Source organism: Gossypium arboreum, chromosome 3 (genome assembly GCF_025698485.1).
Source record: "Gossypium arboreum isolate Shixiya-1 chromosome 3, ASM2569848v2, whole genome shotgun sequence".
In the NCBI taxonomy this organism is placed as follows: Eukaryota; Viridiplantae; Streptophyta; class Magnoliopsida; order Malvales; family Malvaceae; genus Gossypium; species Gossypium arboreum.
Window position 1 is genome coordinate 123810552 of NC_069072.1, and position 16008 is coordinate 123826559.

The window sequence follows — 16008 nt, forward strand, 5'->3', positions numbered from 1 at the left end:
GAGCCACATGGCCTGTGCCCTATATTTAAGAAAAAATTTGAAATTTCGCGAATATTTTTTTGAGATTCTGGTTTAGTCCTAATTTGATTCTAACGTGTATTTTGGGCCTTAAGGACCCAATTAAGGGACGACGAATATGAATAGTAAATAACATAAATTTTCTGCAATTGATTTGTAAACTCCGATAATGCTCCGTGGCCTTGTTCTAGCGACGGATAGGGGTTAGGGGTGTTATAACCTACAACCGTTAGGAATTTATTAGTTAATCTCGTACTGTTGTACTATTTATAATTTGGTCCTTAGATTAACATATTTAATTTTCTTGCAAAACTTTCTTGTTATGATTTGCTGTACTATAAAATAATACAAGTAGTCGCTTAAACTCTATAATATATGCTATTTATCACTCAATCGCTGTCTCTTTTGAGTTTGACCCCTTGGATACTTCGTGTTCCATTAGAACTATAAATATTACAACTAACTTATACGCTTGCAGTGAAACCGTACTTTAAATTTGCTTTATAAAATCGTTTGTTTATTGCACACGCATGCACGTAGTTACAAATAATAGTAGCAAAGAATATTTCAAATGGTTTTACCCCATATTAAACCAACATTAATCCTCAAATTACCAATAAGCCATTCAACCAAAAAAAACATGAAGAAGGACTATTAACTCCATTGGATCCCAATAAACTTCTCCAAAGTCTAGTGATCGCTTGACACTCTTTCAAAACTTGTAAGACTGGTTCCTTCATTACTCCACAAATTGAACACATTGGATCCTCTACCATACCTTCTCTGTATTCGTGTGACATTCGTTAACAATCTATTTTTCATTGCTTGCCATAAGATGTAAAGCTTAATTGTGCTGAAAGGGATGAATTGGTGATTCAAAACTTTGTAAGAAAGATGAATAAAAATTGACACAATGATATATAGTGGTTCAACCCCAATTGCTTACACTCATTACCCTAGCTCTTTAAAATTAAAGGTTTCCCAAATCCATGAAACCTTTTAAGGATAAGGTTTTACTTTATAACATTATCTTTTGAATAGACAAGATAGACCCATTTCCCATTAAAGTTTTCTACCCACAACCTTAAGTGACCTCTCACAAATTTTAAAAATGAATAGTTAAAAAGAAATGCCTACCAAAGGGTTATATACAATAATCAAGCTCAGTTAAATGAATTACTAACACTTGAAAATAATGAAAGAAAATAAAACCCCAAGTGTGAACAAGAGAAATATGAAAATTATAAGTGAAAGATTGGATTTTTACACAATAAGCTTTATGAACTTGTTTCTTGTCTTCTTTTTTATGTTCTTGAGTTATATTTATACCTTTCATTGATTTCTAGTCGCTTAGAGTAATTAGAGGGAAAATTGAGTTGTTGAAGACATTTACTTGAACATTAAATGCAGTTGTAAGGGCCTATGTTTCGCTACTTGGACTTTAAGTTCTGATACCCTGCTTAAATAAAGTAATCGTTAAAGCTATAGGTACCAGACTCTAAGGTTATGTTCAAATACCTCTTGCTTTAGGGTTCAGTTCCTCTTCATTTGGGGTTCAATACCCCCAAATGTTCAAAAATTGATTTGGCACCCAAAGTTCCAGAGCACATAGGCTTGGGTCCAATACATAGTAATATATATAGACACTTATGCCCAAGGGGTTCAATACCCTTAAAGTCAGTAAGTTGTGTTATGGTATCCTTACTAATGGTATTGAACCATAGCCTAAGTTATGCAAAAAATAAGTTTTAAAAGTACTTTTAGGAGCTTCTAATCTTCATAATTTTTTTTAGATGTTTAAACAATTTTGAAAATTACTTGAAACTATTTTTTTAAGGTTAAACATGAGATCTTATAAAATTTAATTAAGGAAATATTCTGTTATATCAAAATATTTAAAAATAAAAACTAACATAAGAAAACCCGAATACATTGAAGTATAGAGCATTCCCAAACAATCTTCCATTACATTCTTTTTCACCCCAAAGATCTTCCATCAAACTATTATAAGCATATCTAAGTGAAACGATGTTATGGATCCACCAAATCTTTGATTAACAAACTATACACACAAATTTTAAGTTGAAAGTTGACTTGAAATTTCTAAGTCAAATTTATTGATAACTTTGAAAGAGAAGTTACAATCTCTGGATTTCTTTACAAAGAAAACTTATTTGATTCTTCTCTTTGATTTAGCTGTAATCTAAAGTTGTCTAGACTTGGTCTTAGATGGATGTGATTACTTCAAGGGTCATGTTGACTTCTTCTTGAAATAGGTTTGGACCTTCTTTCTTTAGTTGATTTGGATCGAAAGACAACTTTTTTCAGAAACGACTTTTGTCTTCTTCTCCAAATATGAACTGGATTGGAAGGTTGGTTTTCTTCAGAATGGGTATGGTGTTCATCAAAATTTCTTCAACTTCTTCAACTTCTTCAGATAATTTTGATGAGATCTTTTGGGCTTCTTGAACTTGTGAATTTACATAATGGCTTGGGGCCACCTCTTCTTATAGTACTAATTACTTGAATAAAAGAAGGTTCTACAAGTAATTAAAGTCTTTTATTTATTATTTTTCTCTTATTAATTGATTAAATATGAAATAATAATTTAATTTTATCATTTAATTATTTTATTTTTAATTAGGGATAAATTTATCTATTAATTAACTTAAACTAATTAGAGAAAAATAATTATGATGTCATCAAATTTTCACCATGATAAGTTTGGCTTGAATTACAATAACTTCAGCTTGATACGTGACACTTTGTAATTGGTCCGGAAATTTATGATCACATGAATCTCTAGGAAGACCTAATTGTTGTATTCAACTGTCAGACCAAAGCCGCATCGCAGTGTCATCCTAGTGACCACATCAAATTAACTTTATGAAAATCCTAGATTTTTTATAAGTGATCTCTATGGAGCATAACAATTAGCTCTTTCTATTGAATTCAAAGTATCTTATCCAGTCGATAAAAAATATTTTTAATTGAGAGTAACTTATGCTTTGAGAGTTATTTGTGGCTCGTGTAACTCAACCAACTATATCTAAACTTAAAATTTTCATATTTACTTGTGTTTCTATGACATATATGATTTTAAAAAATAATTAAAAAGTTTATAAAAATCGGTTTTAGCTAGGTTCACTAATCAATAGAATTTTTTACTTTTCATTGGACTTGTACCTTGACCGGTTAGTTCAATTCAAAAAATATTGATGAAACCCAATGTTATTAAAACTGGATTGAATCAATCAATTGAATTGAGAACTTGTCTATATATTAGTCTAAACAAGGGGAATAAATGAATCTCTAAATATAAGATTAAATCGAAAATCAATGGTATGTCGAGATTCGATACCTATTTGACTTTTATAACATTGACTAAACGTTGGTGGGTAACCGAGTGAGCCCACTAAGCCTACTCACGCCAAGATCCCAAAGGAAAAACGGTGAAGTGCGGGAGGGAAAAGTTAAGAAACAGAGGGCAGAACCAAAACAAAGAAGAGAAAGAGAAGAGAAAAGAAAAGAAAAGAAAAGGAAAGTCCCTATTCACTTTCTCTTTCTCCTTCTCCTTCTGCTAATATACTACTACTACTACACCTTTCTCGTCCCTGCAATTTTAACCCCCCACCCCACAAAATTCTTTCGCCATTTCACACACTTCCTCTCTGTAATTTCACCTTTCACTACTAATTCAATCCAATGCCTGCTTCTTCTTCAGGCAATCTCTCGTCCCTCTTTTTTCTTTTAATTATTTTCTCATTTTCCGTATCCAATGATAATAAAATTTAAGTTACCCTAATTACGTTTTTCATTTTTCCTAGAATTAATTTTTTTAATTTTTTTTTTTGGGATAGATGGTCGAGGTAGATGGAAGCGGCGGAAGCGAGAGCGAAGATTGAAGCACCAGCTGGAAGAAAAGGATGTGGTTCCGGAGGAAGACGATGAAGAAGAGAACAACGATGACCTTGACAACTCCGGGGACGATGCCGCCGGTGTCGCCACGGATCCATCCTTACCGGGCTCCAGCGAGAGTGAGGTCCTGGCCGGCGGTGGACTTCGCATCTCGGAGTTCCCTCCCGTGGTGAAGAGAACCGTGAACTGTCCTCACGGTTCCGTAATGGCGATCGTGGCATCTGAACGGGCGGGTTTGATTGGGGATAGTAAGGTGCATCAGCAGGTTGAGCTGGCGGTTTTGGAGAATGTTTCGCACGGGCAGATACAGTCGGTTTCTACGGAAGCTCCCGTTGTTGATCCGGAGAAGTATGTGATCACCCCTCCTCCTATAATGGAGGGTCGTGGTGTTGTTAAGAGGTTTGGGAGTAGGGTTCATGTCCTGCCAATGCATTCAGGTTCGGTTCCGCTGTCTCTTTAATATCTTCATGCTTTAAACTTTTGCCTGGTTTCAATTTTGAGTCTGACTTTGGCTAGCCGAAAGAATAATCTGGAAACAAGTTTAGGGGGTTTAATTTCAACAAATTTCCTATAAATCAAGGGTATAAATAGATGGAGCTTATTTATATTAATTGACTGTAAGTGGTATTAAGATGTAGGATTGAAGAGTTTCAAAGGTTTGACTTTCGTCTGTTTCTCGTAGTGAACGCAAGCTGCTAATATTTGGTGAATGTTCTTTCTTTGTACCTTTCAAAAAAAAAAAAGTTCTTTCTTTATCATCTTGAATTTAAGATGCACTGTTGGAAAAGTCTTTTGAGAAAGTATATAATTTAAGGTCCTTTTTGTATTTGACTGGGGAACTTTATAATCGTTTTTTTTATGTGAGTTGATTAGTATCTAGACTAGACCTTCTTTTGATTGGACTCTAAGAAATGTCTTGAATCTTGATCTAGCTCAGACAGGAGATGTAATCTAAATTAAAACAAAAGTTAAGCAATTTAAACTTGGGTTGGTTTTATTTACATGATATGTGTGTCGTGTCATGTCATGTCATGTCATGTCATGTCTAGCATTAGTAGAAGAAATATGCATTATAAACTCCAAGCTTATGTTGCACCCTCTCTCTTTGTGAACTAAAATCTTCTTATTCGTGTATTAATAATTGGTTGTGTTTGTGGGTTTCCTTGCAAGTAGAGTGGTTTTCACCAGCCACAGTGCATCGTCTAGAAAGACAAGTTGTGCCACTTTTCTTCTCTGGGAAGTCACCTGAACACACGCCAGAAAGATATATTGAATGTAGAAACCAAATAGTTGTCAAATACATGGATAATCCTGGGAAGAGAATTACAGTTTCTGATTGTCAGGGGTTGGTAAATGGTATCAATAATGAGGATTTAACTCGGATTTTTCGGTTTCTTGATCACTGGGGAATCATCAATTATTGTGCAGCTGCACCAAGTCATGAGCCATGGAAAGTTGGATCCTACTTAAGGGAGGAATCAAATGGTGAGGTTCATGTGCCATCAGCTGCTTTAAAGTCTATTGATAGTTTGATCAAATTTGAAAAGCCGAAATGTAGGCTTAAGGCAGCAGATGTTTATTCCCCATTGTCATGTCATGATAACGATGTCTCTGACTTGGACAACAGAATACGAGAGCGCTTATCTGAAAACTATTGTAGTTCTTGTTGTCAGCCTATTCCCACCTCATATTATCAGTCACAAAAGGAGGTATGTGACTTTATGGCCATCTTAATATTTATATTTTTCATGGTAAGCCTTGATAGTTCTTTCTGATGTTCATCTGACCAATTCCTTGCTCCATATGTACAAATTTTACCTTGAAAATTTAATGAACTGCAGAAATATAATTTAATGAACTGCATACCATGTATGAAGGGATGGTTTGTGCAATATTTATTAGTAGTTTTTCCCTTTGTTTTTTGGGGAAGAATAATACCATTCTTGAAATTGTTAGAGAAAATCCATTTCGCTTAGGATTTTGGCAGCTTTCGCTATATCAGCAGAGTCACTCCTAGGTCATGCCACCTTTGAGTTTGGAGCTCAAACACTTTTATCTGGTCATTCATCTGGCAGTTCCATAATGTTAGGAACACTAGGACCTGGTGTACTTTTCCAAAATGTTTTGTCATATATGATATTTATTACCGTTTCTTTCATCTATACAAAATGGAAGTCCCTGGAAGTCCATGTTAGGTAATTTCTATTTGGTTTTGGTGGTCAAGAAATGAACTACTATAGATTTCTATCTTTACTTGTAGACAATGAAGTTTCTTGCTAGAAGTAAGCACTTGTTTATGGTAACTAATTCTTGTTCACCATAGGATGTGGTTTACAAAGATGAGTTTTAGTGTTTGGTTTGACTTGATTTGACTTGTTCACCATAGGATGTGGTTTACAAAGATGAGTTTTAGTGTTTGGTTTGACTTGATTTGATTTGGTTTCTGATCATATACACTCTTTCAGTGAGTAGCTTAGGTTACTTCTCGGTATATTTTTGGATTTAATAATTTATGGTGGCTACAAGGCATAAAAAAATAAGCCAGACAAATCATACAAATTAGTTAGAATGGTTACTTGGTTAAAAGTATTCTGAGAATTGAATCATGAGGTGAACATTGGTCTGGTTCCAGAGTGAAAGGACTAAACTTTGATAAGTGCATCATAGTGGAGCTAAGTTTAAAGTGCTGTTGCTTAATCTGAAATGTTAAGGTTCACATGAAGCACTTTGGGATTTCATAAACTGTCTTTTAAGATGTTGATTTACTGAAATCTTTATGTTAATAATGCTCATTTGTTGCTATTTGACAGGTTGATACGCTACTTTGTTCTGATTGCTTCCATGATGGGAGATTTTTTTCTGGTCATTCAAGCATAGATTTTGTTAGGGTAGAGTCAACAAAAGATTATGGTGACCTAGATGGAGAATGTTGGAGTGATCAGGAAACGCTAATGCTGCTTGAGGCATTGGAAATTTACAATGACAACTGGAATGAAATAGCTGAGCATGTTGGTACCAAGTCAAAAGCACAATGCATACTTCATTTTTTACGTCTACCCATGGAGGAGGGTCTATTGGAAGATATGGAAGTCCCAAGCATGCCCAAATCAATGATCGTTTCAAATGGAGATGGCTGTGGAAGATTGCACTCAAATATGAATGGGAGTCTACCAGGTTTGTTATTTAGTTAGTGTCTTTAGTACTTATCCTCTATGGAAATGAAAATATTAAGTCCTTATTTTTACCCCTAAATTTTGCATGCTTTTTAGGGCCCAACCTTCAAGATGCAGATTCCGAAAGCAGGCTTCCTTTTGCGAATTCTGGAAATCCAGTAATGGCTATGGTATGCAGCTAGCTTATTCTGGCACCAAATTACTCTCTCAGTCTTATTCTTAACTTTGGGATTGTTATTTTATGAAAATATTACTGTGGAGACTGAGCATAGAATCAATTATTGTTTTTTTTTCTCTAGTAATGGCCTCAATTAAACTATATTAATTAATGACACTTCATCTATTCTGCTGGTATCCTGGATAACCATCTTTTGGCACAAGAGAAAAAGGGAAGATGCAAAAGCTGCTAATATTGGAATTATCTTTTTGGTCAGCCAAATAAGAATCATGATTAGTATTAGGACAGCTTTTGGTGTCGTAACAAAGTTGCGTTGAAAGCTTATTTCCTTACTGCAACAGGTAGATGGGATGAGAAAAACTGTAAACAGATTAAAAAGAATGAAAGAAGCTGACGAGGGTTGAATTGCTTAACAAATATCCCAATTAGGCATTTCTTATTTTGGAGAATCTCATTTCATCATTAATAATTTCCATGCAAGAGAATTTTTGCCCCAAGAGATGGTGATGAAATTTTAAACAATGATGGATCTAATTGTGTTGGTAGCTTTTTCTTGCATGGCTCTAACTAGTGGAAATATTCTAGGTTGCTTTTCTGGCCTCTGTTGTTGGACCCAGAGTTGCTGCAGCTTGTGCCCATGCATCATTGGCAGCTTTGTCTGAAGGTGAGAACTCAGCAATAAATGGATCTATTGGTCAAAACGAGGCGGAGGTTCATCCACTACCTCCAGAAAAAACTAAAGCTGCTGCCAAAGCTGGTCTTGCTGCAGCAGCTATGAAGGCGAAACTCTTTGCAGATCATGAGGAACGAGAAATTCAAAGACTGTCAGCTAATATCATAAACCATCAGGTTTTCTTTTGTCTATTTCACATGCATCTTCTTTCCCCATATATTCCTGGAAATATGCTGAACAATTGTTACTGAAAAATGATTTGACCATCTTTTAAAGACTCGAAACCAGGTCAAATGAGGACTTATTATGTAATTGCATGATGTTATTCAGAGAAAAACTGGAACAAAGGAAAACCCAAATTGGCATGCCTCTTTCTCTGAAACTATGAACTTATATATGCCTTAAATTGAAAGATTCTTTGAGAAGCTCGACATCTGTATTCTGCTGCTTGGCCAGCAAACCTGTCTTTGGCTTCTGCTTCTTAGTTGAAATTTACTTTTGCTCTTGGTTCGCATATCTGTTACACCCGTGTATATACTAGGTTTCTGTGGTGGGAGATTTGATAGATTTGGTGTTATATATCGAAGCTCTATATTGGGATGCCAGTGTCTCTTTAGCTTCCCCAACAAGTACCTTTTATAATTAATATAAGATTATGTGATTTTGATGGATGTTGGAAAATGCACCTACTAGATATTTGGAGCTTCCACCGAAAATTGATACCCCTAGGACATTCTAAACATTCTATTTTTTTCATACCTTAGATTTGTATTGTAGATGAACTTATTTTCAAGCTGCTTTGCAGTTGAAAAGAATGGAGCTGAAGCTGAAGCAGTTTGCAGAAGTAGAAACCTTACTCATGAAAGAATGTGACCAAGTGGAGAAAACAAGGCAAAGGTTTGCTGCAGAGAGGGCCCGCATTGTATCAACTAGATTCAGTCCTGTTGGTGTCACATCACAAATGAGTCTTCCTGGTGTTGCTTCTTCCATGGCAAACAATAACATCAGCAACAACAGGCAACAAGTAATGTCAACCTCGCCTTCACAGCCACAACCAAGTGTTTCTGGATATGGCGGCAACCAGCCAGTAAATCCCCATGTGCCATTCATGCAACGTCAACCAATGTTTCCAATGGGCCCAAGGTTGCCCCTTACAGCCATGCAGGCATCCACTTCGGGATCTCCAAATGTCATGTTCAACTCCCCGGGGAATACACAACCCACTATTAACCATCCATTAATGAGGTCAGCATCCGGGACTAGCTCTGGTTAAGGTTGAAATGGAAGATGGGAGTGTAAATTTGGATTTTTAGGGTTGATTTCCATTGGCATTGTTGCTGGGTTTCGCACTTAGAAGAGAACAGGTAGCATTGGTAAACGGTGGAAGCCTCATGCAGCTTCTTGTATGCATAGAAGTTACCTGAACTAATGTTTAGGGCTTGTGTAACATCATATGAGTTAAGGTAGCATTCGAATTTTAATTATGAATTTCTTGAGATTAATTACCGCAAATTCTGCCAGTCATCCTTAACATGCTTTGATAGCCCAGCTAAGATCGTAACTAAAAGACCTTAATAAAAAGAAAGCATACACATACATAATTACTGACATTTAAATGAAAGGAGTTCAGGGTTTTACAGTTTTTAATTATCTGGGTAAGATTATTTATTTACAAATGTTTGGATAAAATTTTCATCTATGGTTTGGGTTTATACAAGTATAATAACCCAACCCAGCCATTTAAGACCAGTGAAATTTAAAATAGGAGTGGAATAGAATGTCCTTTCCAGATTCCACAAACTAATTACATGGGGAAGGGGCATACATATGTTCATTATTTCCTTCGCTACTATCTAGTCCAAGAAAAAGAAAACAAAGATTAGGTACACCATACAGATTTACAATACTCCAAAGCACATAATTACACCATACAAATTTAAAATACACCGCAAAGAGGCTTGGCTAACCCCCATGGTCCGACCAACTTGGTTCCACGCCCTGGCATTTCATTCAGCCAATGACAATCCTCAAATGCACATTCGCCCTTCCTCGGCCATTCCACGTCAACTGGATTGATGTACAATGGGGCCCACGTAGGGGTCCCATCTTCATAAGAATTGTGGGTCAGTCTCTTCAAATCAGAACCGTCCAATTTCATTGTGAATATCTCACCATATGGTTGGTAGTGATGTGGGTTTGAGATTGGCTCTGCTGATATTCCACCGTAATCCGTAGTGAATACCAATAACTTCCCATCCGGACGAAATGACGGGTGGTTGACCCGTCCGGATGAACCGCTCCTAAGCAACCTTCTTAACCCGGTACCGTTCGGGTGAATCATATATAACTCGAAACTACCTGACCCTGGATTATGTCGATCCGAAGAAAATGCAATCCAATCACCATCTGGTGACCAATTACACATTGTGTCCGTCCACGGACCATCTGTTAGTCTTTCAATCCAACTCGTCTCCCCTTCGATTGCATCCATTATATATAAGTTCTTGTGACCCGACCGTCCCGACCTGAATACAATCCGTTTCCCGTCGGGTGATGGCGAGGGAAATGCATTGTTCTTACCATCTATGGTCAACCTTTTATAATTTGATTGCTCAACATCATCAACGTTGATGGATACAATATCAACTTCAGTACTCACACTTGAAAACTCCGGTCCAGCACTTGTGTATACAATTCCCTTTCGTACCCGGTCCCAAGCGCTTCCAAAAGCATTCAAGTGGAAAACCTGGCGCAGGTTCGAACCGTCCCGGTTCACTACATAAACACCGGGGAAATCCACGTAGGCTATTCGGTCACCCGCGGGTGAGAAAGAAGGGAATGAACCGTACATTCTGAAAAGAGAGAGATTCCGCACTGGGCTTTTAACATTTTCAAGCAATAATTGAGTAGCTTTTGCTCCATTACTTTCTCCCCTACACTTATGGTACCCAACTCGGACTGAGTCGGGTGATATGAACGGGTTTAAGTGATGGGTTGTAGGAGAAACATGCCGAGTTAGCTCAATAAACTCGTTTTTAACAGTGTCAAACAGTTCTATGTGGCGAAAACTTGAATTGGGTCTTCTTGTAGCTACTGCTATGAACTTATGGTTACCTGGGGATGTAGCTGGGGTGAAAGCGTGGAGACCCGGTGGTGTGACTCGCTGAATCGTCACCGACTCGGTAGAAACGGGCTTGTCTTTAGGGAAAGTTGCTTTGTAAACGCTTATCCACTGGTCTTCACCTCTCCTATGGAAGTACAGAGTTGAGTCATCAACCCAACACGGCCACCCACCGTGTTCAACAACCTTGACTCGGTGAGTCCCATCACGAGTCAAGAAAACATAAATATCAGTACTAAGTTCTTCCACTTCCCCACCCCACCCTTCTTTCCCATACGAAGCCACAGCTGTCCAAACCCCAGATGGAGACACGGCGGGGCTAAAGTCGGCGATTCCGGAAGGAGTGAGTCGTCGAGTCAACCCGGTTCCTAAATGAGTCGAGTACACAGCAGCCCAACTCGTCCTGGGTTCACCTGGGTCCTCATGAGTTGACACGTAAATCAAATTCTCTCCACTCAAACTCGGCCTATCTTTCATTGAAACCCGATTCTTGCTTTCTTCTAAACCCAACAACGGAGCCTGAAGTCGGACGGGAACTTCAAGTGCCGATCTCGATCTAGTACTTCCCGGCGCACTGTAATAAAGCGCGTCGTAGTAAATATTCGGCATCCCATTGCGTTCCGTCACGTAGACGAGCTGGAGGGGCGGCGGAGCTTGTGGACCTGGGGTTCGAATTAGGCTTCGGTTATGTAGCAGAGAGAGAACAGAGGACGGTGAGGTCGACGGGAACTGGCCGTTGAAGTTGACAGATTCGCCGTCGGTAACCCGAAGTTCATTGGAAGGACTTGGTGGGTCGGAAGTTGGAAGAGTATAGATGTCCCAAGCATAATTTGATCGGCCAAGTGTAGTAAAAACGATGGTTCCGCCGTTGCTCGGATCTTCATACTCCGACGCCGCCGTGCATAGCAAAGCGAAGAAATGGAGAAGAAAAAAGATGCAAAGCGATTGGGGTTTCATGGCTTAGCTTTACTCAGACACTGCACTGGCTTTTTTGAGTGGGAAGCTGTAGGTATTTATTGGATGAGATGTTTAATTTTAGGTTTAATTCTGCTTATACTCTTTTGTATTTTCAAAATTTTAAAATTTAGTCTCTTTATTTTTTTATTTTTTTGCCAGAACTCTTTATTTTCAGTTTGGATAAACGATAAGAATATCACTTATGTATGGTTTAAATTATGTTTTGGCCACTAAAATTTAATTTTTTTACATTATGGTCACTAGTTAGCATTATCAATTTATAACATTTTAGTTATCCAACGCTAAAAATTTCAGAAGTCCCTTTTTCTTCAAAATTTCAGAAGTTTAAAGAGTAGGAGGATGGAAAGTAAAATTAGACCTCATTAGTTTCCTTTCTATGTGGTAAGGGATGACGTTGTTTGAAAAATTTGTGGATCCCACATTCTAATATATCCATGCGAGGTAGTAGAAGAGTCGTTAGATCAGATATGTGGTTATGATGTGTTGATTTTGATTTTGGGGTCTTCTGTCAATGGGGCGGATGTTGTCAATTTTTATCCACAAGAGTCGAGAAGATGCTATTGATGTTTAAAACTATTTTTTTTTTTTGGAACGTGGATTACTGTGATTTGTTAATTGTTATTAATTTCAAATAATTGGAGAAGTTGATTTTTTTTTTTTTAAACACTGCGAATACAGATACAGAATAGGGGATATATAGGGTTCGATTTTTCAATGTTTGTATCTATCACTTCAGTGATAATTTTTTCACTTTTATAATTAAAATACATTCTCATCAATAATGTTCATCTCTTGAACAGATTAAGTGTTTTCTCAATCAACACAATCTCTTAATTAAATAGAGATTTCAAGATTTATTGACATAATAAAGATTTAAATCAGTCCCTCTTAAACAATACCTAAACTAATTGAACACAATATATATAATAATAACAAATAAGGTAAATAAGGATTTTTGGCAATTGAATACAATATAATAATAATAAATAAAGTAAATAAAGATGGTTGGCAACTAAATCTTCAACATTCCAATCCGATCCAACTTTCTTGATTCAAGGGATTAGATAGTATGATGTGGTTCAATTCTTCAAACTTGTTTCTCAAAATGATGTGATTTTCATTGATTAGTTAGATACAATCTACAATATCAACACAACCCAAAAATCCAATTCAATAAATTGCCAATCACCTAAATATGAAAATGGGCACTTCCTCGAGTACATATGTTATTCTGTATTTTCCTACAAATTATTTATTGTAATATATAATTTCAAAAGTTAACTTTTTCATTTTTTTAAGGGGATTATTATGACATGATTGTCGAGTTTAGGATAATATTAAATCATCATAGGAGTGTGCACTTTGTATGCTAAAAGCAAAAGAACTTCAAAATACAATAAACAAAATCTCAACTCTTATAGGTGTTTGATCTACTGTAATTCAGTGTAGCAGATTAAACTATTTTTCGCACTTTAGGAGCTTCAATGCAAGTTGTTAAGTTTTAGTTAAAGTTTTTGTAATATTATTTAAACTCAATAAAGTGTGTAATTTGAGTCTTTTATTGACCTTAAGGGCCAAATGAGGCCTAAAGGTGAGCTAATATACTTTGTGAGTGCGCAGGAGACCATTAGTGTAACACCCCTATCCCATATCTGTCGCTAAGATAGGGTTACAAAGCATTACCAGAATTTACAGGTCAAATACAAACATTTCATATCATTTAACATTCCTGTCAGAAACAATTAGAAACAAGTCGAGACTAAACCAGGTACTCAGAAGATTTTTCAAAAAATATCAATCTTTTTCCAAGATGCAAGGAATACACGCCTGTGTGATCTGGCCGTGTGTCTCACTCGGTCAAGAGACATGTAACAGCCTGTTTTTAGTGAAATCGGAATAGTGATTTCGGGACCACAAATCTGAGTCCGAAAGAAAAGTTACTTTAATATTATTTTATGGTCTGCATTATGTTAAAGATATCGTATGAAAATTTCGTTAAGAAAATTTTACCGATTTCGTGTCTAATTAGATGGAAAGGACCAAATTGCATAACATGCAAAAGTTGTATTCTAGTAGCTAAAGAGATCAAATAGCTATGGAATTCAAATTTTGAGGTCCTTATATGGCAAATAGACCATTAAGAGGAGTTAGTAGGTAAGTATGATGATTCATCCATGGAAAATTAAATAAAGAAAAAGACTAAATTGGAAATATAAATAATTAAGATGATAAAAATCTAATATCATCTTATTTTATTATCTTTCCCAAATTAAAAAGATGGAAACCCTAGCCGTGGAGAATTGAAGAAAGAGAAACTTATTTGGCCTAATTAGATCCGAATAGACCAAATATGGAATTAGATTGAGGAAAAGAAAAAGTATCGAATTAGTAAATTACAATTCACAAACACTTGTCAAGGTAAATTAGTGTAACTAAATTGTATAATTATATGTTTGAATTGAATATTATGTATGTGTTGTGTAATTGACATGTATGAGATTCAATCACATGTCTGAAAATGTCTAATAAATAATAAGTATCGTTTAAATAAATAAGATTCGATGGATACAAGGTTCCTGAATTGGCTGCGGTCTTGCTTATGTTGTGGACACACTATAGCTCGAAAGAGCTTCTCGTTATTGGCCCTTTCGAACTTCCCGTTATATGGTTCTTGTGAGCTTCCCGTTAATAGCTCTTTAAAGCATCCCGATCGATCATGATCCTGCATGTGTTGTGGGTACAATGCATCTCTTATAAGCGTCCCGTTATATGGCTCTTCGTGAACTTCCCGATTAAAGGCTCTTTGTGAGCTTCCTGATTAATGGCTTTCCAGAACTTCCCGATATGGCTCGCTTGAACTTCCCAATATATGGCTATCCAGAGCTTCCCGATTAATGGCTCTTTGGAGCTACCCGTTATTAGCTCATATGAGCTTCCTGATTATGGCTCTTATGAGCTTCCCGTTATATAGCTCGGATAAGCTTCCCATTATACAGCTCACATGAGCTTCTCGTTATATGGCTCGAGAAAGAGCTTCCCAATTATGTACTTTAATAAGCATTTTCGTATATAAATTAACGGATGATACATGAATTGACGAATTACAGTCTTGTACACTTCGTGTGTACTACTTGTGTATCCATCGAATAATGAATGACTCAACGAGCAAAGTTCTGACATGGAATAATATAAATCTAAGATTAATTGTTACGAGTACATATATTTGAAATATAAGGATATGATTTGTATATGTTTCATAAATACTTGATGTGGAAAGTATAAGTATATGAAAATTGATTATTGATCAGCTTATATAAGTTTCTTGATATTTATATGAATTACATAACTAACATGTTTGATGAGGATATGTGCTTAGGCAATTGACTAAATTGCTTTGGATTTATTTTATATGCTTACCCTAAATGTAAATAAATGGTAAGTTGATTTCCCGTTATACAAACTTACTAAACTTTAAAGCTTACTTTGTTTTATTTCCTCTATTTTTTAGTAACCCGGAAGCTCGTTAAGGTTGAAAGTTGGTCGGAGCCACATCACATTATCATTCGCCCTTTTTCGGTATATTTATTAAATCAACTTTGGTATAATAGCATGTATAGGTTAATTTAACCATTGATGGCATGTAAATGTTTTGTTGTGATTAGCCATTTGAATGGCTTATGTTTGATACATTTTGATATATATAAGTATATGGCCTTATCATGGTTGATATGTGTTTTGGTATAATTGATTGATGGTTAATTAATAGGCAAATTGTAACATGGCTTGAGTTGGTATAGTTGGTATAAGTATGAATATATATATGTAAGTGATCAAATTGTTAAGCATGGATACTTGATTATATAAGATGATATCATATGCATAAGACTTGGTTATGGCTTGATTCAAATGTTTTATATTGGATTGGGAATGTATTTAAGAGTTAATATAG

General features: G+C 36.1%; 2 protein-coding genes across 2 annotated transcripts; one reads left to right on the plus strand and one right to left on the minus strand.

The window, feature by feature from the left end:
* Window positions 1-3362: 3362 nt before the first annotated feature.
* LOC108457191 (SWI/SNF complex subunit SWI3C) lies at window positions 3363-9472 on the plus strand. The gene is made up of 7 exons (XM_017756101.2): window positions 3363-3742; window positions 3879-4373; window positions 5110-5645; window positions 6747-7110; window positions 7206-7279; window positions 7873-8136; window positions 8766-9472. The coding sequence occupies exons 1-7, from the start codon at window positions 3724-3726 to the stop codon at window positions 9231-9233; spliced, it is 2220 nt and encodes a 739-aa protein (XP_017611590.1). The 5' UTR covers window positions 3363-3723; the 3' UTR covers window positions 9234-9472.
* Window positions 9473-9592: 120 nt separating this feature from the next.
* On the minus strand, window positions 9593-12334 carry LOC108456863 (uncharacterized). The gene has a single exon (XM_017755582.2). The coding sequence runs from the start codon at window positions 12036-12038 to the stop codon at window positions 9897-9899; it is 2142 nt and encodes a 713-aa protein (XP_017611071.1). The 5' UTR covers window positions 12039-12334; the 3' UTR covers window positions 9593-9896.
* Window positions 12335-16008: the final 3674 nt, after the last annotated feature.